This window comes from Dermacentor andersoni, chromosome 10, assembly GCF_023375885.2.
Source record: "Dermacentor andersoni chromosome 10, qqDerAnde1_hic_scaffold, whole genome shotgun sequence".
Classification (NCBI taxonomy): domain Eukaryota; kingdom Metazoa; phylum Arthropoda; class Arachnida; order Ixodida; family Ixodidae; genus Dermacentor; species Dermacentor andersoni.
The window spans coordinates 128,546,063-128,573,911 of record NC_092823.1 but is presented as its reverse complement, the minus strand read 5'-3'; the positions used below and the strand labels follow the sequence as shown (position 1 = coordinate 128,573,911).

The window sequence follows — 27,849 nt, the reverse complement described above, 5'->3', positions numbered from 1 at the left end:
GACGGTCGCCGATACTCTATGTCCCGGTGGAGATACTCGGCGACTTGCGCGTCTGTGGACTTTGGTGTCGGGAGAAAACTCCAAAGCACGCTACGACGCACGACATCGACCGGTTACTTATCCCCTTCGTTATCTAGTTTGGCTTTGGACTCCCACAAGGAAGCGTGGTTTGTGCCAAAAGCTGCTGGCAAACTACTATGGATCGGGTGTTGTCCTTGGCAAGATCAGCAACGTGAACTATGCTCTCGAGTGGCTCACGAACACTGGCAGACGCTTTGCAGGAAGACAAGTCACGCATGTCGGCAGCCACGACAAGCCAGTTTGACTCGCCCGGTGGGCTTTGTATGCGAGCAGAGGTATGTTGCTTAGTAGCGGGAAAAAAGAGACGCGGATATACAAAAGGGAAGAAGAAAAGGTATACGACTGTGAAACAGGCATTCTTGCCGTTAGTGGCCGATTTCAGGGCCGCAATAAACCTTTTCCCTGTGTTCGTAATCTGTTTCACTTCAGATTTTGCGATCTGGTACGGTTCTACAATCTTTCCCGCGACGTATTGAGCAACATAATCAGTTTTGTTAAAACAGTGAGGATTTATTGAGTACAGTTTCACAAGTTGCAAATTAAATAACGCAGCGGCCGCGCGACGTTTTATACACTGTACAGAGAGGATTTCGTCGAACGTCTCCTCTTGATTTTGTCTTGAGTGACTTCATTGACATACACCGTTGATGCATTTCTGCAAAATACAAAAATAGAATGCAATTTAGGAAAGCAAGCGCATTTATTCCTTAACCAGTGCAGGCAAACGAATGCTCTCCTGAGCTTTGAATTTTCAGCAATGAATAATGACCCCGAGACAATCTTTTAGTGTTTCTCGGCCCAACACCCCACAGTGTCTTGAAACAAGCAGTGATTTATTGAATTGAATGAGGGCGGAAGAAAGTGTGGTATAATGGAGGTTTTTTTAGATAGGGAACTGTGTTATGATGAGGATTTACGACCGCTGTAGAACCGTATACGATAAACAACTCTATAGACCGTTTTTTCGTAGGCGCCGCCATATTGTGAACGCAGTGGCGCCGCCTATGAGCAGCGCCATACTGGCTTGGGTGAAAGCGGTCTTTGGCATGGCAGGTATACGCTCGGCGGTAGGTTCTGGCGTTTGTTTTCGCGGTCGTGCGGTCTGATTATTATGACGTGCGTCTTCTACGTGGTATAAACAGTTCTGTGAGACTTGCTGAAGTGGTTTAAGGCGCCATGGCCGGAATTTCTGCTGGCGTTGAGGTGGACGGAACACGCAGCGCGATGGGGGGTGCACGCATATTTGAGCCTGCAATCAGCCTCGGAGGGCAATTGTGTATTTCCGAATGTTCCAATCACTAATATGACCTATTGCAGTATTATCCTCTACTTCTAAGCTGCGGTTTAGGGGCCATGAAACATACGCGACGATCGTAACAGCGTGGGTACCGCTCTGTTACGATAGGAGCTGTGCTGTTATACTTTGACAAGCGTTCAAACTGTTCGCTGCAGGTTACATTGCGTGACTACTTGGTTGGATGGATGAAGCTTCCACCCATGAATAAAATAGTTTTGGCTAGTAATAGCAGCATACCTTACACTCTGAATTAAGCTTGTCCAGCAAAGCGACCGTTTACGAACTGCGCGAGCGTCCTAAGCAGTAGTAGTTTCTGGATTACAGATATCTTTGTTCTATATAGCGCATTGTCCGAGCATACGGCATCAGCGGTTATATATTTACAAACGTTGTGCGGCGTTAGCCCGTTTTCTCTTGCTTTTTAGAGAAAGAGGATGATAACCGAATTATTTTTCGGTTGTGTTCGTTCAGTTCTCTACGACGCACTCACACGTATTACGGAAATTTGGCGCTCAAAAATAGCCATCGCATTCTTTTTATGCGAACCCTCTCATATATTATGGCTGTATACAGGCCAAAAAGGCAATGCCGAAGCACACAGCTTATATATATATCGTGCTGGCTCACCAACCGCTGTGATCGCTGTGTTGAGCAGCGCCATGGGCCTCATGCAGCAAGGCTAGCGTAGACATATGGTAATTTCAAGCATACTAGACTTGAAATGCGTGAGAACGATGCCAGTGTATCACAAATATTTGATAGCGCCTGCCGCTCAGATGTTTCGTGGTTGCCTTAGGTTGGCCGTGCACGAGCATGCGCTCTTATGTTTTATGTTTTACTCCCTACGCCAATCAATCAGACAGTGAGCTGATTTACTATTTAATGCTGGTAATACAGAGACGCTGGTTTTCTTTGTTGAATTAAAGTCGATATAAGCAAAATAGTAAACAACACATACACGCACCGCGACTGATAATGCGCGTACACCGCGGCTGATCATGCGAGTCACATTTTTGCGCCCCCAAGATATATTTCTGCCTACAGTAGTTACCAATGCACCGAAAGGCTTCCCTGACGACCTTATATGAACGAATATGCCGTAAATTTCACAAAGTAAGATCTAAAACATCTCGAAATCGTTCCGCAGCACGCGACAGCAATACTTTCAAGCAGCGCCGCGCCGGATCGCCCAAGCCAGAGAGGAGGAAAGGCTCTCCGCGCGCCCTGTCCTCCTCGCCCGATGAAACGGTCTATAGAACCCAGTGTAGTCGAAATTAATGTTGTGCTTTTGACTGTCACGTCTCTTGTTATTCTTTGGATTTGGGACGCTATCATGTGTTTTATGCGATTTATACGTTTTAACACACAGCTGCGGAACTGGTACACGCACTTTCATCTTTAAGTTTTCTGGCTATTCTCATTAAATATTCGAGGCACAAAGACCACCCGTGTCAGAACTTACCTTGCCCTCTGCGCATGTCGTACCGTCCAGAGCGTTCGCTTGCCTGAACACGTAGAGACCCGTATATGGATTTACAGGGTAGCTGCAACGTATCTTGCATTGCAGCAAGTCCGCCGGGTTCTGGTATGAAGCAGAGGGAAGACATTGCGAAAACAGAATAAGATCTCGTTTCATTTCACTTTCTGCACAAATACTTCTGTATCTGAAGATATTGCATGAGGGGTTAAACACTTTCTTAAGCCATTTTCGCAAAAAGAAGTTATGTACAAGAACACGATGACAACACGATGGTACAGATGGTACAGAAACCCGTGCGTTCAGGCAAACCCCAGGGTTTTGTTGTAGGCCCACTACTTTCTTTTATTTATATAAATGATTTGCCTAATAACATACATTCATCTATTTGTCTCATATGATGCCTACATCGAATTTCTTCGAACAGATCTTAATAATATTAGGCTTGGTGTGAGCTTCGGAAAATGGAACTTAACATTTGTAAATGTAAAACAATGAGATTTTCCCGCGACCACACACCTATCCCGAACTACTCGTATTCTCTGAACGCTGTCTTCCTTGAATATGTTCGGCCTTATAAGTAGCTTGGTGTACACATTACCAACTTTTTGTCGTGGGCTGATCGCATTTATTACTTAACATCTAGATCCAATTGTATGGTCGGTTACCTAAAACGCAACGTTTTTCCTTGCGCCATCTCATTAAAGAAGCGGTTATATGCAACTTACGCCCGTCCTGTGCTGGAATACCCTTCTTCCGTATGGGACCCCGACCAGGTAACACCTAACAAGTTCTATGCAGTTCAAGATCGCTCAACACGTTTCATACTGTCAAACTGTCACCAAATATCCAGTGTAACTACAATGAAAAATATCCTTAATCTACCTACCCTTGTCATACGCTGAAAATTCGCTCGCCTCTGCCTTTTCCAAGAGATCTATTATCAGAATCACGTACTTAAATCGAGCTGCATACATCCTGCTCCCTTCATATCTTCACGCCTTGATCACCATTGCAAAGTTATATTAATCGAGGAAACGCGGTAACATATTCCCATTAATTTGTACCCAGAACATGCCATGCCTACAATCATCTGCGTGCCTCAACCGCCAGTATTACTAACCCAGACAGATTCCGCAAACATAAGAACTTAACATGTCCTTTTGATGTTTTTCAGTTTTTTTCACATTTGTCTTTTTTCTTGCCTTTGAATGTTTTTCTTTTGCGCGTGTACGCGTACATAGCGCAATGACCTATGTGTTGCCATCTTAGTCATTACGTGTACCTTATGACAACATGCTATTATCTTTAATTCATCTTTGTTGCTTTTTGAATTTCTGTTTTATATGAAGTGCTCCTTACAAAATCTGTAAGCATTCTTTCTATGCCCCTCCCCTCTGGAATGCTGTAAAACCTTGAGGGTACAATAAATAAATAAATAAATAAATAAATAAATAAATAAATAAATAAATAAATAAATAAATAAATAAATAAAAGTACACGATGATTCTGCCATGGTAATCGGTTGGTGAAAGCGTCGATCAAAGCGTCAAAGAGTAGGTAACCATGGTGACAAAATGACAATAGATTCAATGAGTGCAAATATGACCTTAAAGGGGCCACGACCCTTATATTTCGCTTGAATTTGTCATTGAATGTTAAACCGTACGCGACCCACAGGAAGGTCGTAAAGTTTGAGCACATTATGTGCGGTAGAAAATATGTATTCGAAACTTTCATGTCGCAGTTGAGCCATATATTAGTCTGGTAACAACTACTGGTGACGAACTAAAACACACCCCCATCAACGGTCCGCTTTAAGTAACGGAAGCTAATCTAGAAGGCTATGCTTTTATGCATTGCAAATGCCGGAAGCGATCGCACAAGTAGGAAATATGTCATGGTCGCAATGCGTCGCCAGTGGTCAGCCGGAGAGATGGTTTCTGCATGTGCATGGTGTCTGGTAGGTGCTGCCTTCCGCGAGTGACAGAGCGGCGGGTACAAATCAAGGGCGACGTCTATGGTCCACCGTTAGTTGCTAGAGCTTGCGCACTAAATCATGCGATCTGGTTTCCAACTGTTTTGGAGCAGACGACACAGCGGTGGTGCCACGTTTCCTGACGCCTCACAGTTTATGATAAAATGGCGGTCACTATTGGTGGGAGAAGCTTTGAGGCAACAGCTTCAAATGGAAATTTCTAGTTAAAATTTGCGCGCAGAAAACCGTTTTTTTTTGTTTTTATCTATAAATATATTGACCATTCTACTCAGTTAAAATGATAAAGTGACAAGAGTTGGACGACTGGGTCATGGGCTCTTTCAATATTTTAGGCGTAATATCACAATAAATATCGAAAGGTATGGTTTTCAACATGACATCTATGGCCAGAGGCCACTTTCAGATGTATTACGCGGTCATCATTCACGGTGCACATGCCAACTGACGATAAATCTTCCTTCGCATTGTTTGCATTGCGTATTCATACAAGTTTATTCATGCGGCTTCATATAAAACGCGATAAACCTTTTACCAACAACACTCGTTTCGAAAGTTGTATTGAAAGCTATTGTGCGGTCCATCAAAAAATGTCCGAAGGGCTTATTATTGCATGCTTATAGAAACGAGAGCACTGCCAGACAGTGTACTACAATAACACCTGGCCAGGTATAGTAATAGTGTGGGCATAAAATCGAGATGATCATATTGTGTGCTCTTTCTTCTTTTGCTTGAGGAATAACGCCTGGCGAGAAACTTCTGCAAACTTGCCAAATATATTAATTTCGAGTTTAGAGAAATCTGGTCTCAGTTTGCCAGGATTTTTTTTATCGCAACGGCTGACACACACAGGACACAGAGAAAAGCAAAACAAGTAAATAAAGAAAACAAGAATTTCTTTTGTTTTACTTGTGTTTGTGAGCCATTTTTCTTCAAAAATACTTCACAATGAATTTGGACGACTAACCCGACTCTCCACCTCACTGAAACTTGCGTCAGTTGAAGCTGCCATAATTGAGCTCAATCGCACTTGTAAGCTTGTAACACACACAAGATCATTGGTGCGCACAGATTGCTTATATTCCTATAGCAGGACACAAAAGTATACACTCACTCCGTCCGTCCACACGTAGGGTATCTCAGGGAATCGTATCCGGCAGTAGTCGATTGGCTGCAACTGCTCTCCTGGGAGACGCTTGTCTAGTCTTAGGGGATAGTTGAACTCTTCCAGAAGGCAGTTATGACTTCCACGTCTGAAAAATAAAATAAATGCGAACATTACAGGGTTGAAATTTGTTTTTTTTTTAATCAGTGGTTTCATGTAACGATGTAGATGTCTTGATCATAAGCGTCTAAATTTGCAATTCGATGAATGATGTGTTTTAGTTATATTTGCAGTTTTTGTATTCCTCTTATGTTTGCATAGGTAAAATCCAAGTTGTGACATGAATGCGCACAGTGCCAATTATACTTTGGCTGTTCGCACCTTGTCATAGCTAAACGTTTTTTGTGTCTTAGTACTTGTTTCGTTGAAGTAAAATAATCTACCAACATAATTGTATGGATATGTCTATTTAAGTATAGGTATGCCGTGGCACATTTTGTTACTCCTCGTTCAAGATTGCAGTATGGATCACAGATGACGCAATATGTTATCGTAGTGTTTCTGAGCAAGTCACCGTTTATTGTTCACTTAGCCCATGATGTGATGACTACGCAATTGTTAAAAAATTAAATCGAGTTACTGTTGTGCATGCAAACTTCAAAATATATTCTGGAGTTATTTGCTGTTTATTATTTTCACATTTGTTAGCGCAGAATTTGCTTCCGTGTTTGAACACCTTTCTTAGCAAAAACATCTTTTCTCGTACAGCTATGCCACTGCACTGTATGTCATTGCTGATGTATGTCACTTTGACTATTCCTTGCTCTGTCTCATAGCGTTGGCAGCTGCCCGGGACCACGTCAGGCAGATATGCTGCCTTTAGTTCCATGCTTCTGGACAGCGGTTGTCCGGAATATAACTTGGAAGTTGAATTGAACTAATCAACCTCAACATACTTATTGACTCGAAAACTGCCGTTTTCGCAGGAGTCATGAAAAAGGGATCTGAAATTCTGGGAGCTGTTTCTTAGGTAGCGTGACTATGCCCTCTTTGTTACGGCAAGTTTTTTTTCACCACTGGTGATTTGATTTCTGTGACTCACGAGAACAACCGGAACAAGGTCAGGAATTAAGGTGCGGAAAATTTTGTAGACGAGACCGCAATGAAAGCGTTACTGCATCAGAGATTGCTTCCATAAGCTTTTACGGAAACCACCCGAAAGACTTCCGTTATTACCGGAGCCTGTGTGACCTCGACGTTTCTGTAATTATCTTTTTTTCCTGGAAACTTGATAGAGGAAACAACGAATATATCACTCACATAGCTGCGGGAGAATACGATAAACTGCAGGTACCTTTAGATAAAGTTTGACAGATGAACAAATCAAATGAAACGTATATGCTCACCTTAGCAAATGCATAATCTGGTTGACGCAGCACTGTGAGAACATGTACTTGTTTAGGCCTCCGTCCTTGTAGCTCATGATGAAGCCATCGTCCCAAGGGCAGTCGGTTGCTCCAGGCGAGTCGGCCAGGTAGTCCGGTGGAGGGTCACCGTCGTGAACGCATCCCATTCTAGGTGAAGACAATAGAAGAGGCGCCTGGTTGATTAGGGGCGTATACCCAGGTGTTGGGACCACGACGCGTAGCCATTCGACAGTCAGCATGGTTAGAGGATAAATTTAATCCATAGTGTTCTAGCTAGCGTCCCTGCCTCCAAATGGCAATAAACCAGAGCTTGAAGTCTGTTCTTGGAAATTTTCTTGCTAAAGCTTCTACCATAGTGAAACATTAGTACCTCGCGGATGCCGTATATGATACAGCAACTCTGGAAGCCTTTCAATATCACATTTATTTCTTTTTTCGTAGGACGCCAACAAAATTTCCCCAGGATTGATATTATACGCTGCGTAGAAAGGCCAGTCAAGTATTGCGTAGAAAAGAGGATGCTGGGGTAGGACGCATATTTATATTTAGGGAACAATATTCACTTGGGAGGGTTCAACACACTGTGCCAAGGTTTAAGCTACAGCTTATACGTGCATTTGTTGCATTATGCGCTGACATAATTAAAGCGAGCATATGTGTTTGGTGAAGTAAAGACAGGACTTGTTTTCGTAATAATGACATAGAAGGCCAAAAATGCTGGCACTTACAAGTGAGCCATTTCGTGCGTTGCCACCTGAACGCCGTCATACGTTCCCGGAATGTCTTCGCCCAAACCAGTCCTCTGCACGGTGCAGGCACCTCCGATGTAAGCCACGCCTGCAGAAAAAGAATGTGATACTCAAAGTTCTGCTGGTACATGTGCTGAAACTCGTGTAATATGCCAGTTTTAAGCAAGTTTTGACGTCATTCTACGCTGAATCTCGAAAAAACGCAACTGTACACTCGGTATCACAGAAAAACGCACGCATGCTCGCGTTTTTCATTTCAATTTCAAATGCGAGATCCCACTTCCGCAGATTTAGCGTAAGTTGGCTTCAACCACAGAATTTGTAATGCCGCACTTCTTTCACTTTCGAAGTGGGCGCTTAAAGGGTTCGACCAGTTCTCGCTAAACGCAACGCTCTCGTATCACATTTAAGCAGGCATTCTTGCAATGCGGCATTTAAGGAAGAACAAATACCGGAATATGATAATTTTGTCTGCGCTCTCACTGACAGTTTTAGTTTTTCTCGTGGGGAAAGAAATTGAAATGCAGTGAGATCTGCATGTTCATGACGTTGTGGCGTAAAAAGGTCTTTTTGTTCGGGAGCTTACATGAAAGGTAGCGGTTCTATTGTGTCGGTAGCTTCTATAGGTGGAAATACGTATATTCCACACGTATTTCAGTGAAGTTTCGCGTCGTGTGATTAGCGATAACATTAGTGATATAAGTGTGGATCAAAGGTTAGTAAGACTGTGAACAATGATATCCCAAACAGTTTTGATGTGCTAGAAGGAGTTGATGGTCGATAACACTGAGTTGAATATCTCACGGATCCAAATGAGTCTTGCTGTATTAGACATGATAGAGCTGCCGACAGGGAAGCGTGCCTTCATGATAATACACTGTTGCCACTGTATACAGTAATAAAATTTGCAAGTGACAATTACACAACAAAAAGTCGATCTTGCAACACTCTAACAAAATATTGAAGCAGTGCCTCACCGGCGACAGCGATGTGGAGCGAGTTGGATGGTGTCACTTGCGCAATGTCTCGCCTGTAAAGATACACAAGTTAGCAATTTGTTCCAATTACCGCCGATACTAACGTTATGCACAGGAAACAGAATGAATGTCGCACTGCTGACTCATAAAAGTTTATTACTACTATATTGCTACGGAACAGTATTTGTGATCACGAAGAGGCGAGCAGTGTGAAGACGACGACGACGATTAGAGGCTAGCGCGGGCTGTTGCCTCTTGGCCAAGTGCGGCGTATTTCCTTGTAAATACAGTTGTAAATAGCTTTTCATCTGCGTCTTCCTACGTAGCAATATCAAATGATACAAATGATTTGCGGAAACTTCTAGCCTTGGTAGGGAATATACAAATCACAAACCTCATGGTCTCGATAATAAAAGCTTATGTTAATTAAGTAAGACTAATTACTAACCTTTGACTGTAAGGAAACTAAGTATAAAGTAGGCATTGGTGCGAAACGTCGGACACGTCGAACGAATGAGCGGCAGGCCTTTCGGAGGAACGGACGGAATATTTAGGCAAGATAAACGCTTTCGCGTAAGTTCGTGAATCAGATAAATAGCGAAGATTCATTATATGGAGCTGAAAGTTCCGCTGAAAATATTTGCTTGTTTCTTTCTTGCGCTACAAGTAAACTTCAAGTACATTATACAGGGTGTCCTAGCTAACTTTAGCAGGAGTTTAAATATATGCGAATGCCACGTAGCTGGACAGAACCAAGGTAATGTTGTTTGCCGTCGCTTGAAGATACTTAAATTATTCTCTCATTTTGTCTAATATAATTAGTCTTAACTAATAAATCAACTTCTCAAATATCGTTAGATGAAAAGTGTCAGTGAGAAAATTGTAGAGCAACATAAAAACTCCCGATACAGCTTTCTTTTGCTCAATGCGTGCTACATAAAAGCGTTTTTCCGAACGTGAAAGAGGCCCACGAATACACGCAAAGTGCCTCGAGCGGCTGGTAGCGCGGCAATTTTGCGTGGATTTGCGGACTTCTTTCACGCTCAATAAAATACTTTTATTTAGCACGTACTAAGCAACAGAAAGCTGTGCCGGAAGTCTTTCATGTCACTCTGGAGTTTTTTCATTGGCACCATTCATCTAAATATAATTTTTGAGAAATTGGTTAATCAAATGGGACTAATTATCAAATTAGGCGGAATGAAAAGAAAAGTAATTTTAGTAGCTCCAAGCGACGGCAAACAATATTACCTTCGTTCTGCCCAGCTACCTGTCATGAGCATATTTTTAACTTCTGGATAAAGTTAGCTAGGATACCCTGTATATTAAGCGTAAAGCGTGCGAGACTGGGATGATTTGCGAGCTTTGTGCTCGCACCTCCATGAACGTGAAATGAAAAGGATGATGAAAATTTATTTTATTTATTTTGATTTATTTAAGGTATATTGTGGTCATTGAGTAACAAAGAAATCACGTGCCATTTGAGCAATAACATCAACCGCGGCACAAACAGAAAAATGTTTTATATAATCAAAGTTCAATGTACCTTATAATGCAGCCAAGAGTTACCAAGTATGTAATCCAAGCATTAATGCGTGAAGAAACCGCTCGTTCGTATGCACTAGCAGGATCAACTGTGATGACGTCAGCCGGTAACGTATTGCGCTCAGTGATAGGCTTGGAAAACAGAAGAACATAAACTGTTTGATGTGCGCGATAAGGCAGCAAATTGTGTTCGTGGCGGTGTCTAGATAAGCGTGATGAAACAGGTGTTACCTATGCGTGGCGCATGAAATTTCACTGACTGCGTGCCTAGTGAGTAAAGAAATGTAGGTTTTGCTCTCTTCCTTCGCGGCTCCAGTTTAGGGATATAGTTATGAAGCATGAGTATGGAAGCTGAATCGGTAGATCTAAATTTATCAAAAATAAATGGGGTGGAACGTCTCTAAACTATTTAATGCCTGATTTTGCCTTCTTGTGTGCAAGGATTCTCATGTTGCACACGCGTACTCAAGTGTTGTCAGAGTAACAGTCTGATACCCTAGAAGTACAGGAATAATAATTGTTCCAAATTTTCACGTAGCTAAAGAGGAATTTTTATAGCGCTTACACGAGGAATTTCAGCTTATTTGGTACGGTGTATAGAAGTGCTACAAAGCGCTCCCTCTTACCCTGTGAGTAGGTATGCCATGTCGTAGTTGCCGGGAATGTAGCCCGAAGCCAACCTCAGTGTGAGCGCGGCAATGGTTTGGTCTGCGTTGACGTAGTTCCCAGCGTACCTGATGTAGGTTTCTTGATCAGGCTGACAAGAAAAAGGGTCGAAATGAAATACGTAATCCGCAAAGTGCTTGAAGCATCTTCAAATACAGTTGGGATAACATTTTTGGCGCTACAACTCACCGTGCTGATAATGATTGCCGTTAGCTTCATTCTGATGTCGATTCCTGTGGCTGTCGCGTACCTGAGATTGACCTATAAAATGTGAGCACGAGGGATAAGTTAACGCTTGCATTGCCGCATGTAGAAGCCATGATCAGCTTATATCAGATTTAATAATAGGGTTGTGTTTATTAACTGCACTCCAGTGAATGGCGTAAAAACTAAGCACAGTGCTGCTCTCCAGAATGGCACGGAAGAGGAAGACACACGACAATTTGAATAAAAGGACCATAAGAAAAAGCTCCTATGAAGCGTTTTTGCTGTGGAAATCATGGTTAGAGGAAATTACTGTTTTTTTACTCAATGCAAATTACGTGTCGCTTAGCCGCATCCTTGCTAGCTCTAGAACCATTCCCAGCCTCCTTTACACCTTACAATACAAAATAGGTAAATCAAAGCAGCAGCGACACCTTGCATGTTTACCAAGCTGACAGCTAAGTTTCACTACGTCGATGCAATACCACTGTATTTTTTCAACCGGACAGTAACTGGGTTCCGAGACGCAACGTTACACGTTCTTTAAGAACTGTGCTGAAGGTGAAATTTGTAGGCATCGAACCGGCGGTTTGTTTATCAAGACCTCGTTTTTGAGCGAATAATACCGTTATTTCATTTGTCAGTGCTTTAGAATAAAGTTTGGTGGGATGAACCTTTAGTAAAATATAAGCGGGGCTTCGAGGAAAAGACCAGTTACTCGTAGTAAATCGTGTTAACTGACTTGTCAATATAAATTTGAAGATGCAGGTTATTCACTTACGGCGTTAATGAAGATCCCGACATAACGGATGAGATCACCGCGTGTTTTGAAGCTGCGGTTGTGCACCGAGTCTGATATGATGACTACTTCAGGACGAACTGACAGAGTTCTGTTCGCTGCAAAAACCGAAGTGGGAGTTAGTCTTCTGAAAAAGAAAATGATAAAGCAACTTCGCACAATTTTAACGTGTTCGTTCAGTCATTTAAAAAAACGCGAAGTGCAGATGCAGGCCCACTGTGGGAATGTAGTGCCTTGTAAATGCCAATGATAAATTGCAAAGGTCAATGGTATACTGCAACAAGAACAACAATGACAACGAATAAAGTGATGAAAAAATTTTTTCTGGCTTGTTATATTTGACACATAGCAAAAGGGCATTGGCCTGTGTTCGTCGTGGAAACAGAACAATATGAATTCATGTTTCCATTCACTAACTTGAAATGAAATACTAATATCAATATGAAAAAAGGCAGAAATCAACGCAACATAAGCTAATCGAAAGTGACCATTTTAAACCTCTCATGTGCTTCCGGCTCTTGCTTGTTAGCAGAATTTACACTTCAAACGTACGATATGCCACCTCGTTTCGCCTAGTTGCGGCACGAAACGATACGCGCACAGAACATTTTCTGCCAAGTCATTTGTAGAGAACAGCAGAATTGTCATCAAGACCATGAATAAATTAAGCGTGCGGCATATCTCGTGAGTACTCACTTAAGTCGGCTTTGGTGACTTCATTGGTCTGGATGTCATCAGCTAGCGTGGCGTTGTTGGTAAGAACTGAAAAAAAAAATATTTTCTTAAACGTGGCCGTTCACGGGATGACATACGTCATCCAATTTAATACACGGGAGTGAAGAAATTGTTTCTCCTGGTAACCGCTGCACTGATTTTGATGTAGTTTATTACATTTAAATATAACTCAAGATCTGGTAATTGCAATAAGTACATTTTCAGTCAATGCCACGGATTGTATAAAAAAACTGTAAAAATTGCAAAATTTGGGAAACTCATGCGTTAACTCAGCTGTAACTCAGCAATAAAAACGGTATCGCTATTTTGTAAACTGTATCTAATAATACATCCTAAGAGGACAAAGTTGATATACTATATACCACTTTGAAGTATATTAAAACAAAATTCACAAAACTGTTCTTTAGTAAATGATGTTTGCATGTCATTGGGCGGCTGCCTTTGCTAATACGTCCAGCTTTGTGATCGGCTGGGGTTTACTCCTACGGAAATTTTAATGTAAGAACTTTTCGTGAATAAGGGTCCCGTTAATTTCTCTATAGGAGTGTTTTGAGACCCTTAAGTAAACGTCGGGACAATTTCACGTAAGCTGTAAATTTATGTTACATTTATCCACATGAGATGCTCTAACAAATGCATTTACAGAAGTTCAATGCCTGGTCTGGGTACAGAGTTGCCGATTTTTAAACTTCGTGCTTCTGTTTATAGAAAGAAACAGATTTTTTACAAAAAGAAAAATACATTCTAGTTCCTCAATCAAAACTCGGCTTCTGACAGTTGGGAATATTTAACGTTTTCTCTCCTACGTACCCACTTTAATTCAAATCGGTGCAGCGTTTGTATAATGCGATAATCTCTTCGTTTTACATGCATTTGAATAGGGAAATCGGATTTGGCTCCGAGATAAAGCTTGAGCACTCTTAAAGGCATGTAAAAATATGGTGATGCCTGTGATGTCTCGGTATTTTCGCCGCACAACCATCTCATCTCTTCTAGACATCAATCAACGTTTACTGCTTTAAAATCACGAGACTACGACGTGTAAGAATAAATGTTCCTGGGCTAAGTGATTCCTTGTACGCAAGGAACATTCAGCAAAGGCAGTTCAGACGGGCTTGTGAGGTTTAGTCCAGTCATATGTAAGGTTGTTTTACGCCGACCAAGGTTCCTTAAACAGTGAGTAACAAAGCAGAATATGCTTACTAGAATCCAATACGTGAGCGGACTTGTCTTTGACACGGAATACCTTGTGTGCATTCACATTGTCTTTATCGTTCATCGGAATGATACGCAGGTCGTTCTCAAGAATTCCTTCCTGCAAAGAAATGCATGCGTAAGGCTCTGGGACCACACTGACATAAGCTTGCGATTATTGGTTTTGATATGGCATAAGTTAGGCCGCAACTAGAGGTTATCCGTGAGATATGTACACACGCGCATATATTTTTCACAAATTAAAATACGATCTGCAGAGCATGATCGAAAACAACGGCTCGCTTCGCGAGAAGCAAACAGTCGACTCTTTCGAACAGACATTATCTCGTCACAGAATGTGGCAATGGTTTAGAAGCCCATGAAATTCTCGTTCCTCCCAGACATATTTCAGGCAGACTGTACACTTCATGAAGATCCACTAAAGGCCGTAAGTAAACGACATTTCGGAATCGCCGTTAGACCAATCCATATGTGCGGAAAGCTAACTTGAACCATGAAAATAAATGAAAAGCACAGAAAGATGGCTTGACACCTTGTGAACAGCGAAACAATTTCCTTGTTACGCAGCACAACTTTAACCCTTTGTGGGATAACGGGACAGATAGGTCCCGCTTTTTACTCTGACAAATATGCATTAGCAGCCGATGCCAGTGAAACGCAGTGTAACAGTAATGTGCTGCCATCTATTATAGGTGTCTGAAGATGTTTTCTGCTATTGTTTTGAAGTGCTTCCGTAGGTGGCACTTCAGGTTCATAAAAATGAAAATTGTGTTGTTTATAAAGTTGCACTCGGAATTTTCGCTCCCGTAGGACTCGATCGACGAGAGTTTGGCATGAATGGTAAGATTTTCCTTTTCTGCCCATTCAAAGCAATGCTTATTGCATGCATTGATGTGAGAAATCTGAAAATCGGAGCAATGGGCCGCGCGATAGTGATGTCAAAGCCAGGATACTCTAAAAGCGTACCTTTATTTTGCTAGGCCTAATTGACGCGAACTACACATGTGTTACATTCTTATTATTTCTGATTTTATGAATTTGCAGTGGACTCGCTCACACGCGAAGAGGCACTGGAACTCTTTTTCAGCCTGCCAGATGAGTCCGAAACAAGTGAGGACGAGGCACTGAGTAGCGAGGATGAGTTCGTTCCGGAGCTTGCACCACCAGATTCGAGTCCCGACGAAGATGATAACGAAGCAGGTCCATCAACAAGCAAACGCAAGAAACGGCGACCAACAATTTCAAAGAACAGGAAAAAAAGCAAGCGGGAAACAGTCGAGCCTTATCACGAAGTAGGTGACGTGCTAGGAGAGGAAGTTGGTGACAAGTGGAGTACAAATGAACCGCCGATCCGCGTTGGGATTCCAAAATCATGGGACCCTCACTTCTCAACAAAGGCCGTGGTGCGGGCAGCCGACTGTTTTGATCTGTACTTCGACGATGAAGTGTTGGAAATGATTGTAGAGCGCACAAACCGTGCCGGGGCACTAAAATACCCTAAGAAGTGGGCGGTGCTCACAAGTGATGAGCTGCGCGCTTATTTTGGATTGCTGTTTCTGATGAGCGTGTCACCACGACATCACTTTTATCATTACTGGAGCCGTGATTCTCTTTTCAACTGCGAAGAAATCGCCAAAGTGATGTCTTTCAAGCGCTTCCAGTATATCATGAATTCCCTTCGTGTAAACGACCCAAGCAAAGAAAAGAAAAGAGGAGAAGATGGTTATGACAGGCTTGCTAAGCTGCGTCCCCTTATTGATAAACTGAACAAGAAATTTCAGGAAGAATACTCGCCGTCATCTCACCAGGCAATTGACGAGAGCATGGTTGCTTTCAAAGGAAGATCTAGTATGAAACAGTACCTTCCAATGAAGCCCATAAAAAGAGGGTATAAAGTCTGGTGCAGGGCCGACTCAAAGACGGGCTATTTGCTGCAATTTCAGGTGTATGAAGGGAAGAACGCACAAAGACCGGCCAATCAAAGCCTTGGTGAGCATGTCGTTCTTTCTCTGTCAGAGAACGTGCAGCCTGGAACGCGGCTATTCTTTGATAACTATTTTACCTGCACTCGCCTAATGGAAACTCTCGCTGAGAGGAGCATCCTAGCCGCAGGGACGGTTCGCACCAACAGAAAGGACTTGCCCGAAGAACTAAAGCGAAACAACAAGCTAAAGAAGGGAGAATACCTGTGGCGCTCCAAAGGTCAGGTCACAGCCTATCAGTGGCGTGACACTAAAGATGTTCACCTCTTGTCGAATTTCCATGATCCGACGGAAACTGTCGAAGTGTCACGGAAGCTTGCCAATGGCTCTTCGGTGGCTGTGATCTGCCCAAAAGCACTGGCAGACTACAACATGTCGATAGGAGCCGTAGACAAATTTGATCAAAAGCGAAATGCCTACACTTCTGATAGGCGTTCCAAGAAGTCCTGGTATAGGATATTTTATTTTCTCTTCGATGCTTCTGTCGTCAATGTATTCATTCAATACTGCGCCAACAATGACATAACATACTTGTGGTTCCGGCTTGTTCTAGGACGGCAACTCATAAATGGACAAAGGTTCAGGCACTACACTAGCACAGGACCATTCCGGAAGAACAAGGAGGGCCGAAAGAACGGCCAAAAAATGGTTGGAGTCTCGGAGGAAATTCGGTTCACAGGGAGCGGCCACAATCCACAAAAAGTGCCCACAAGGTGAAGGTGCAGGTGGTGCTCCACCACAGGAAATGAGGTCCGCACAAAGTTCATGTGTGGGGTGTGCAAGGTGCCCCTGTGTGCCACTTGTTTTGGTGCCTTTCACACTAAATAGGCACAAAAGTGATCTTAGCAGGGTGCCTTCATGAGACAACGGGACAGTGTTGTCCCACTTCCGAAATCCACGGAATGTGCCAATGGGACATATACGTCCCACTTTTTTCTAATAAACTAGGCATGTTATAATTCTCAAACTTGTTTAGTATCATTTGTGAAGCCTTCAGGAGCTCAAAAAAGCAAAGCATTTCCCTTTTTTGCTAGAAAACCATATATGAACTCACAAAGGGTTTAATAGTAGGAAATTGTTGGCTATCACGTTGGTTTCAAAAGACAACATTGACACTTACGGCAAGAGACATAGTTAAACAATTTACTAAGAATTTAAATGGACAGCCTAGTCGTACTCCTGTCATATAAGGCGTGCTTGTCTACAAAACCTAGACCATGAACTCTGAATATATCAATGTGACTGAAAAGTCGTGCTTGCCAGATGAACTTGCGTTACAGGTCTTGTTTTATATACTCATATAAAGAAAGGTTAAAATATAACAAGCTTTCGACGGCATTATTTCATCATATAAAAAAGGCTGCGCGTTATCGCTTTGATTTTGTTTCATGTGAAATAATAAAAACACTTGTAAGCTTCACCGGCCGCGCGACACAAGTGCAGCTTACAGATGTAGCACGTGCCAGAAATATTACGCCGAGCGAGCAACACGAGTAGAGCACCAAGTCACAAGAACCTTTCACCAATTTCTAGCGGAAGCCGATACACAGCGCTCGAGGCCCTTAATAAAATGAATTGTGTAGGCGAGCTAGAAAGGAGATTCGGGCGCCGATTTCTACCCTAATGGCATACGTTCAAAGGATTACCAAGGTAACCCTTACCGCGAGGGAGCTTCTTCTAAATGGTAGCGGAGCAGTTATTCAATCTTCTCTGGAGCGGACACCGCGGGCTTGTTCGTGAACACTCAAGCAACTCGGGACCTTATCAACCGTGTCGCACCACGGGGAACAAAAAAAAAAAAGACGGCCTAAAGCCCCTGGGCGCTTTCGTATGGAGCAAATATTGAAAAGCCGTCGCCGCAGGTTGCCGTCTCGCGTACGGGAGGCAGAGGCCGACAATCTCCGCCGCATCTCCCTTGAGCTCGATGAACGTACGCCACGGGGCGTACGATATGGCAGCCTTAATTAGAACGCTATGCCGAATATTGAGTCGCATAACAGCGCCAAGGAAGTTCTAGCTCATTTACTCCAAGCTTCTTAGCTTTGCCTGCTTCTTTATATACAGCTCGCTGGGGGCTACCGATGGCACCCAGCGATGACTGTTTGTACCTGCCCCGGCTGAACGAGGCCACGGAAACCTGAAGCACTCTCGGGGGACCATAAAACGCGGGGAGTCGTCTGGTGTGATTCGATCAATTTCACTTTTCTACTCCTTTCTTTTTTTCCTTTGATTTTTTTTTCATCCGTCGCTGAGGAGGCGCTGACTCGGGCGGCGTCTGCGCTGAATTTCACGCTTTTTGTATGTGTATTCGTTTGTCGTCACCGTGTCACTCTTTCACGTACCACGGTCGTGCGATTGGTATCGCGGTTCCTCCGGATCATGACGCTCGCCGCACCGTGTTCGTCCGAGAAGATGTTCTTGCCGATCCTCGTGGTCCGCAGCTGCAAATTGAAAAAAAAAAGAGATCACCGAACTGGTAAGACCTTTACGCGATACGCAGTCACTGCTCTGGAAAAACGGCCAGTGGGCGCGTGCCACAGTGACAGCAACAAAGACCCGCAATTCTGATGCAAAGGGTTGCGGAAGAACCTGTTCTGGCACGGCTACAGTGGAAGTGGCATAAAGAGGTGTGGTCGGTACTGCGCAATAAATTCCTATAGACGCTTATCGCCTGGTGTTTACTGTTCTCTTTTACCTTGCAACACGATCTTAGCGCTTGCCGCATGCAGTTTGCAGTTTACAATTGCATTGTTGTATTTCATTTTGTCCTCATATCTATTCATTCAAGCTGTGGTCCATTTCTGAGTGAAATTTGTTACCCACCGCGGTGGCTTAGTGGCTATGCATGTCGCGCTGCTAAGCGCGAGGACGCGGGATCGAACCCCGGCCGCGGCGGTCATGTTTTGATGGGGGCGAAATACAAGAACTCCCGTGCCCTGCGCACTGGGGGCGAGGTGAAGAACCCCAGGGGGTCGAACTTAATCCGCAGTCCCCCACTACGACGCGCCTCATAATAAGGTCGTGGTTCTAGGACGTGAAATCCCAGAATTACTTAAATTTAATTTATTCGTTAGAAATGTTGCCCTGGCAAGTGAAAAAAAAAGATAAGAAAATGTTTTTAATTCACGGTAAAACATTACAGTGACAGTGATTCAATTCTTTGTCCGCTAATTGGTTGCGGTCTGCGAGAGTCGATACACAAACTTCGAAAGATACTTGTAAACGAGTTCTCGGTGTGCAGAAACTGTAAGACACGATTCCAGTTCTTCTCACAGGGGTTTACAGCGCACAAGCCCAACGCCCCATGTAAGACCAAACTGAAATGTTATTAAGAGACAAGCGAATTTTGATTTTGCCGTTGCGGGGGTCGACTCTCTCAGCTCTCGTGGAGTCTGATAATTTAGATGTATTGGGGTGAAATTCTGATTTAATTTCGGTCAGGACATTCATACCAATAAGCGTAATAAACGTAGGCTTACTTGTTGTTGTAATGATATCATTTCTGCAATAATTGTGTAAATGAAGAAAGTAGATGCTTCATGGAAATAAGTATGAACTATCGGGACAGCTGGCCAAAACGTTTAGCTGATAGTGTGGTACCTTTGATGACCGCTTTTTTCGGAGCGACAAGACTTGTGAATAACACTCAAGAACCTGTACAAATCATGACGTTTTAAGTTATTTAATAGTAGTCTGCTTGGTTTTGATAGAAGCCATTATGATCAAGCTGTTTATGAATGCAGGTGTAACAAAATTTAAAGAGCCCGAGGATGGTAGCGTAATTTTTTCTAATTTGCTAATGTTCTAATTGCAAATGTGTTTGCTTGTATGAGCTGTGCGTAACTTGCGAGCGGGAGGGCTGTACTTGATGGTGAAAATAAGGTTTTAAGGCGACTTCGTGTAACACTATATCTGACTGTTCTCACTTTATTTTAGATACGTCGCACACTTGGAAACTTGGTTTGCACCCCATTGTCAGCAAAAGAAATACGTCCGCAACGTGCTGTATTTTTCAATCACACCATTGAAACTTTGCATCTGTATTAAAAAAAAAAAATACTTATTTTTCTATGCTTACCACACATCAATTTATTCCCCGATAATCTCTTGCTTTGATAGGTAATTGAAAAGCGTTGCTTTGGTATGCACTGCAGCGATATGCTCTTGAAATCTGAGGACTTTCGGTTTAATTTTATTGCTCTGGGTCACGAGCAGCTGTGATTGCACTTTCTATATAACGAAGGAGGCTCACTCACAATTGAGTCCACTGGCTTGCCATCCTTGAATGTTCTGATCAGTAGCCTTGGAGGCAACACGGACTCTTGATGGAGCATCAGTTCGTAGCCGTCCGTAATTTGGAGAAGCACCGCACTGTCGTCGACTTCTTGCAGCACGGGGTAAACTATGGTCTCGGTGTCAAAGACTGGGATGTAGTAGACTGAGTCTGCGCCGAAAAGAAACAAACGGCCACATCTCTTTCTTGAATGATGGTACCTTATTTCACAGGAAATATAAAGACAATACCATAGTTAATGATTATTACGTCTTTATTCTTGTATAGCGTGCATCACAGTAGTTTAGTATGTTTATAACGAAGTTAAGAGAATGGCATGTTTCCCCACAGGTTGTCAGAAATGACGCAATGTGTGATTACGCAAGATAGAAATGCATAGAAAAATGTGTGGAACGAGTGCTGTCGTCAGACTCAGTGACTCATGCACTCAGGATGAAAAAAATAACAACAACGGTGACGAAGATGACATCATCACCATGATATATAACAACAAAAGCCGGGAAGCTGAGTAACGCGACACTGGCGGTGTCTACCACACGATGTACGTCTTCTCGTGTTTACGCTGTTTATATGTTTGATTGAAACTACAACTCCAGGAATCAGTTTGGAACTATTCCGACACTAAGTTCAGACCTGTGGCTATAGTTTCATTAGAAATCCGAATGGTAGGGCTATTAAATTTGGAAATGTCTCAGTAATGCCATATATTATTATTAACCCACTGCGGGCAGGTTTGCCACATATAACAAACGTAGGGAACATGTCACCTTTAAGCAGTGCAATAAATTGTTCATGTTGTTGCAAGCTTGTACCGATGTAGTGCGCGTAGAAGCAACGATTGTTTGAATTTAATGTAAATGCAGTGTCGTGAAGTAACATTTAAAGTGGTCACAAAAAACAGACAGTGATGTCGTAGGCGGCTTATCTTATACTTCACACCTTGGTATGCTGTATGCCACCGAATAACAGCCTAAATAATCATTCGGTCAGCGTACTCTCTTGACACGATGCCAGCAACCTTCTTCACTTTTTCAAACTTTTCTTAGTGCTTCGGCCTACCTCACAAAATTTGTGACGTCGTTCGTCTGCCAACGCATGCACATTTTCACCACTGTTACCATCGCATCGTTGCAGTTATGCAAAACGAATAGCGTCGTCTGTTAATTTTTGTGCAACCTTCATCTAGAACACTCAGACTGCTCGTTGTCGGTGTGAGGTAATGGCATCAGCTGCTCACAGTGAGGAAGTGAAATATATATGTGAGTGCATCACAGCATTGTTCTAGATTAGACAGGCAAGGTACTGAAATGTGACGGTGTCGAGAAAAATGAAAGAAAGAGCATCAGACGTATGTAAAAAATTGAAGAAATAAGATCAAAAGCAATGTAGCGCAATCCGTTTGTGTATGATAATGTGGGATTAGCCGAGTACGTTTTGTCTTAGTGTTTAGTGTCTGTCGACACGGCTTGAGGAATAAACGGACGTAATTTTCTATGACGGGACTGCAACGGCCGTAACCCGCATCCTTTAGGCATCCAGGTACACTATAGACTGCAAATTGAGGTAAAGTTTTGGGAAAAAGTTACGTCTACATGAAATTTGTAACACGATTATAAAAATGTGAGAACTTGAAGTAGGATACGCATATATAAGATTTTCGGCACCACGCATGTTCCAGTTTTGAATTTTTCTTATCGGCATATACGTAGGAACTATTATTTTCTAAGCAGTGCAGAAAACACGCTTTGTCAAACACAGCAATATGCTGCTGTTGGTACACAGCCCTTAGTTATGATAAGACTAACTAATTGCTGCATAATAGAAAAAGAAAACGTAAACGATGGCTGAAACGATAAGAATTGCAAACGCAACTGTTGCCACCAAGTCCTTCAATATCACCATTTTTTACGATGGGCTTGCACATGCAATGGCAGTAGGAAATGGACATCATCCAAATACGCACGTAATATGCTAAACCTGCGCGTCAGTGTATAAAAACACCGCCACTGTTCATGCAAACTTGCCTGCCTTGAGCACTACGATTGCTTTGTTGATGCGGTTATCAGTTGGGCTGGGCACTTGCTCACGAATAAGAAAGAGTTATGAGCGGATTGTTTAAATGCAGTACGCTGCATCAGCTGTGTCCACTAATGTGATCTCTATATGCCTGACTATGTCTATGGCTATTGTGCTGCATCTTTGCCTTTGCAAATGTTTATACGCAGCGAGGAGGTTGAAAAAACTCGTCGAAATTCTATTTCTTGCACTGTAACTGACGTGAGACCACCGACTACTACGAAGTGCCTCGAAATGATGGCGGCATTTTGCGGCCTACTATTTTCTTATACTCGTATGTAAAACATTAGGCCAACAGTTTGCCTTCAATAAGAGCCAGTTGTTGAACCATAGGGCAACGAGACGTGTTACTGCTTGTATCAAGCAAATTTATTGTTCTAGTATGGCCGCGAAAGACTTGCAATGCTACGAGTTCAGTGTGTCCGCTTTCACTATCGAGAAAAGAGAACCCATCTGCAATCCCTCTTTTTGTTCTTAATGACGGCCGTCGCACAAGCGGGTCACACTGCGAGCCTTCCGCATAAAAACTAATCAAGACCAGACGCACAGAGCGGCTCACGAGTGCCGCAGATTTACTGCTCACAACATAAGCCACGAACCGTTTTATGCATGTGCGCTGAACCTCGCATTGATTAAGAAAGTTAATCGTCCTCATATTCAAATTCTGTTCTACAGAGCGCAGTTGTTTTTGTTTTTGAGGTCACCTCTTTTCTCGACTCTTTATGCTAGACAGCTCGAGTGCACTGCAGAATGAAGCACTACACATATTTTTTACGCGTAACTAACACTTCTTTTTTTTTTTGCCTAGCGTGACGCCATTTAGCTGATAACCTTTGCTAAATTTTCACTGATTTCAGGTGTCGTACGGGATGTTGAAATATAGGTTATCAAGGACACTCAGTGAGCTGCAAACAACGCGGCAAGTAGTTCAGTATTCCACAATTATGGAACTTTTTCACGACATACTAACGAACGCTGTTAAGCTTAATAGGTAGGTCGCACATAACAAATTGCAAATAGGTATGTCTATCTGGGAGCGGTAGTTCAGCACCCCAGAAAATACAAAAGGGGTGGTGAAACTCACATTGAAATTCTTGCACAAACTTCGCGTGAGGTTACAGATTTGGCAATGTTTTTTCAAAGCTAGTTAAGATCTTATGAGGAAGAAATCGTTACGCAATGTTCAGAACTACAGTCTCAGTCCTTGAACTAATCCAAATTCACAAAAATGCAATTTCATCGTCTCGCTTTGAGTATACTTTCGGCCTTCATTTCTTCCGATATGAGGCAGCACGATTTTTTTACCCAAAGAGAAGTAAAAAGGGTTTTAATAAAATGTTTTACCAGTTCAAATATCTTAAGTGTTGCTTTATAGCGACCCTTTACAGTGTCGACGTGATGCGTTTACTGTGAAGCGTACGATCAGAGAGCAAACGGGGATAGGCGATATTCTAATTGCGTTGAGAGAAAAAAGATGGAGCTGAGCAGGTCATGTAATGCGTAGGTTAGATAACCGGTGGACCATAAGGGATGGGTTATAGAATGGGTGCTAAGAGAAGGGAAGCGCAGTCGAGGACGGCAGAAGAATAGATGGGGCAATGAAATTAGGAAATTCGCGGGCGCTACTTGAAATCGATTGGCGCAGGACAGGCGTAATTGGAGATCGCAGGGAGAGTCCATGGTCCTGCAGTGTACATAAAATGGGCTGATGATGATGATGCTATACTTGAAAGAAACCCAGGCAAGATCCCTAGCCGATGGCTTGATGATAAAAAACGCTTGCCTCAATCTCCTCACCACTCCTTTTGTTGTCACCCTATTTTGTATTGTGTAATTTTTTGGAGATCTCAGTGTGCATTTTCATGTTGCGTTGTGTGACCGGTTCCAGGCTATTGGATATCTGTATAGATTCTACCGCAACGTTTTACGTCTTCCGAGCGAAGATGTCTCACTATACGTTGTAGCTTCACCATCGCCGGTCTTAAAAGCTTACGCATTGTTCTCAAATGAAGCGCATAATTGCTCGAGCAGTCAACGATAACTTTAGTTCTTTGTTGTCAGTGGGTCGTCGTGCAGGCGCGCCACAGGTGGAAGTCATATCGGCAATGGTTGACGGGTGAAATTGATGGGATCTCCGCTTTAAATTAGGGCGGTGAGAGTGACACTATTTGTTGCGACTAAGGAAACATAAAACCAAAGAAAAGCCAGGAAAAGCGCGACGTCGGCAAAGCTCACCGAAGGTCGCCATGCGGAGCTCGCATCCTGAGTAGCGCGTGAGGTTTTTGAGGTCGCAACGCCCCTAATGTGATAGATAACCGAGAAACGCACAAAAAAAGTAGGAAAGAAAGTAGTCATCACCGGTTTTTCTATCATCAGTCTGGGGCCGCATTTATAAAGCTTCCAGTTCGTGAGTGCTTTTTTTCATTGGCTGGCCGCCTTCGCTACAAAATTCGCAGCGAGATTATTGGCTGCAGTGTGCTCCTATACCAACAATCCTTGCATAATTGCTTTTTTGTGGTGAATACAAGCCCTGTTTCTCACGAGACAGGAACGTTTTGCAGTGCCTTATACTCCGCTGTAGTTCCTCTTGTAATAACTTATTCAAGTGGGGCATTTCGTTGTGACATTAAAGAAATATTTTTTATATATTCGCCATTATACTTCTCTATATTTTAGCTTTTATTTTTGAAACCAGCGGGTGGTTACACGTAGCGAATTTTTTTACGGAAGAAGGATGGTGCTCTTGGTTTTCTGATGCCTTTTATAAGCTGAAAGACATCTATACTGATCACACCACGTTGTTCGCTGCTGATTTGTTTTACTGGATTTATTTGAATTCTTTTTATCAGTATGATTCTCATGACGGGCTGCCTTCTCCAGCTTGGTAAGGCGCTCTAATAGGTAACGCTGAACATTTTGTAAAAGCTGCGTAATGGTGATGTATTTTCACTGGCCAAAAGATAGCGAGATAAATCCAGTTTTCTTACTCTTTTTAAAGCGAAGCCTTTTCAACGCGAAACCACCACTGGTTTGAATTGGGACACGGAAATACTGTATCAACCACTTCTCGATGAAGCCGCTATGATGTTGTCCGTGCATCAATTGAACTATGCGAACGAATCTGGCACCAAATTCAAGAAGTTTTCTGTTTTCTTAGTTTTTTTAAAGCGAAGCCTTTTCAACGCGAAACCACCACTGGTTTGAATTGGGACACGTAAATACTGTATCAACCACTTCTCGATGAAGCCGCCATGATGTTGTCGGTGCATCAATTGAACTATGCGAACGAATCTGGCACCAAATTCAAGAAGTTTTTTTTGCCATTAACTAGCCGCCTTCCCTAACAGCATGTCCAGAATCAGGATTGGCAGAAATTTCCTCCTAGAAACAGTTCTAGAGTAAGAGGTTTCTGTGAATAAGGGCCCTGTTCCGTGTGATGCTCATCTTGAGTTTAACTTTGTGAAATACACTAGAATTTTTAAACTTGACTGACTTCCTCCGAAGTCCATCGAAGCACACTGCAGAAACTTCACAGTCGGCCAAGTAAAGTCAAATGAGTTGTGAAGGAAAATGAAAGCCATTGTCGCATGGCGATGAGCGCTGAGTTAGAGAAACTGCTTCAACGACGCTGCATCATTGATCGATGTCTGGTTACTTTATAGTAAAAGCACTTCTTGCCACACTAGTTGGCATTTGTTACTTAGACGCAAGACACTGGCGAAATGCAGACAACAGAACGCAGAAGGTTTAACCCTCGACCGTTCATGTGTTTTCTCCTTGCTTCAGAGTCTCACTCATTCTTCTATGTTAATGCTGATATTTCAAATGACTAATACAATTGCGCACTCTTTATCAACAGATTTAAAGGCACCGTACGTGTCAGGGGGCCTGTCGCCTGTTCGCGTGCCTCGAAGAATGTTGAATCGTCGACTCTTGTCGCGAATGAACAGGAACAATGCGCCTCGCTGTTTTTAATTTCAGAACTATCTGATTGGCACGGGGCTTGTAATTGGCAGCCGTTGTAATGGCTTAGCTTGTAGTAGCTAAGCATAATGGCTGCGGAACTTTAGGCACAGGCGGTATATATGCAAAGCACAGACGCAAAGGAAAAAGTTCAGAGAGAAGCTGGTTGGCAAGCTTCACGACTGCCTGGTTCGGCCAAATATTGTTGCGCGTCTGCATGCCATTGTATTTCTCCCTTTACTTCAGGTGCCAGCGCAGTGGCTGCTGCTACTTCAATTCGTTAACCGTGGATTTCGGAGTTAATCAACAGTAAAACGAATTGTTGGGCTTGCTAAGGCTGGTACTTCAAAAAACAATACAACGCAAATACAAGGACATAAATGAAAACACACGAGTACCTTCGTGCCCTTTAGCCTTGTTCTGTACGGCGCAGTGTTCCGACACTGCGCCGACACTGTACGACACACGCCGAGCTTAACAATGCCGAAATCATCTTGGTAACATTAGAACTGAAAATTGCTTCCGGAGAGTTTAAGTTTGGTGCTGTGTGCCTTACCTTTCGCGGAAGGAACTATCATATTGCAACAGATTTTCAAAAGCAGTGCCAAGTGCATGGAATAGTTTTGACAAAAACAAAACAACACAAAAACAAGTCCTCGCCTCCTGCTCCTAGCTTGTCAATGTCGTTTTGCATATGAATGCGAGAGCGCTGCAAATCGTAACAACTGATAGAGACACTTACAAAGAAAAAATAATGCAAAGAAAAATCGTGCCCTCACCTCTTGGTGCGGACGCCACCAGTACCAGGCAGCAGGCGGCGAAAGCGGCCTGCGCCGCTTGAAGACCCATAATCCCAGTGAGTGCGCTTGGCTGACTTCCGAGCGACTGAGATCCGCGCCGGTTCCCTCGGCAGAAGCGAGATCTCGCAGACTTGAGGGCCGCCGCTTAGCGCAGCGCAGTCGTTGTCGCCGACGTCGTTGTCGTCGCCGGGCGCGGTGGAGATGGCGGTGGCGGTAAGGGACAAGGCCAGTCGAGGTCGTCCCCTTTCAAAACCGCTCTGGGAGCAGCGTCGCGACAAAAATCACCCGACTTTCCGAGTTGCAAGTCAAACGAAAAGCGCGGAAGGTAAAGACGCACAAGTGAAGCAGCGCGATACTGGAGCGATCTCGCGAAACCAGGAGCTCTGCGGACTCGGCGATTTCGTACGGAGGAGGCGGCGGTTCGACTCGGCGATGGCTGCGACCGCTCGCATCGGTACAAC

At 43.2% G+C, this 27,849-nt stretch overlaps 2 protein-coding genes across 2 annotated transcripts; one reads left to right on the top strand and one right to left on the bottom strand.

Annotated features, from left to right (window-relative positions):
- Positions 1-576: 576 nt before the first annotated feature.
- Positions 577-27,849, bottom strand: LOC126545012 (A disintegrin and metalloproteinase with thrombospondin motifs like). Its single transcript, XM_050192614.3, has 14 exons — positions 27,368-27,849; positions 20,512-20,699; positions 18,598-18,696; positions 14,262-14,373; positions 13,020-13,085; positions 12,306-12,421; positions 11,510-11,581; positions 11,281-11,411; positions 9,110-9,162; positions 8,112-8,220; positions 7,363-7,530; positions 5,966-6,104; positions 2,841-2,960; positions 577-736 (listed from the first exon to the last, which is right to left on the bottom strand). Exons 1-14 carry the CDS (start codon positions 27,435-27,437, stop codon positions 710-712), a joined length of 1,470 nt encoding a protein of 489 aa, XP_050048571.1. The 5' UTR covers positions 27,438-27,849; the 3' UTR covers positions 577-709.
- On the top strand, positions 15,058-17,311 carry LOC129388085 (piggyBac transposable element-derived protein 4-like). Its single transcript, XM_055078114.2, has 2 exons — positions 15,058-15,113; positions 15,318-17,311. Exons 1-2 carry the CDS (start codon positions 15,107-15,109, stop codon positions 16,970-16,972), a joined length of 1,662 nt encoding a protein of 553 aa, XP_054934089.1. The 5' UTR covers positions 15,058-15,106; the 3' UTR covers positions 16,973-17,311.

What these genes read in the sequence shown, in the direction of transcription:
- LOC126545012 (XM_050192614.3), bottom strand. Translation starts at nt 27,437, where the DNA reads ATGGGTCTTCAAGCGGCGCAGGCCGCTTTCGCCGCCTGCTGCCTGGTA. An exon ending in TCGGGATCTTCATTAACGCC is followed by an intron (nt 11,582 to 12,305) that starts GTAAGTGAATAA and finishes CACATTTTATAG; the next exon opens with GTCAATCTCAGGTACGCGAC. An exon ending in ACGCACGAAATGGCTCACTT is followed by an intron (nt 7,531 to 8,111) that starts GTAAGTGCCAGC and finishes GTCTTCACCTAG; the next exon opens with AATGGGATGCGTTCACGACG.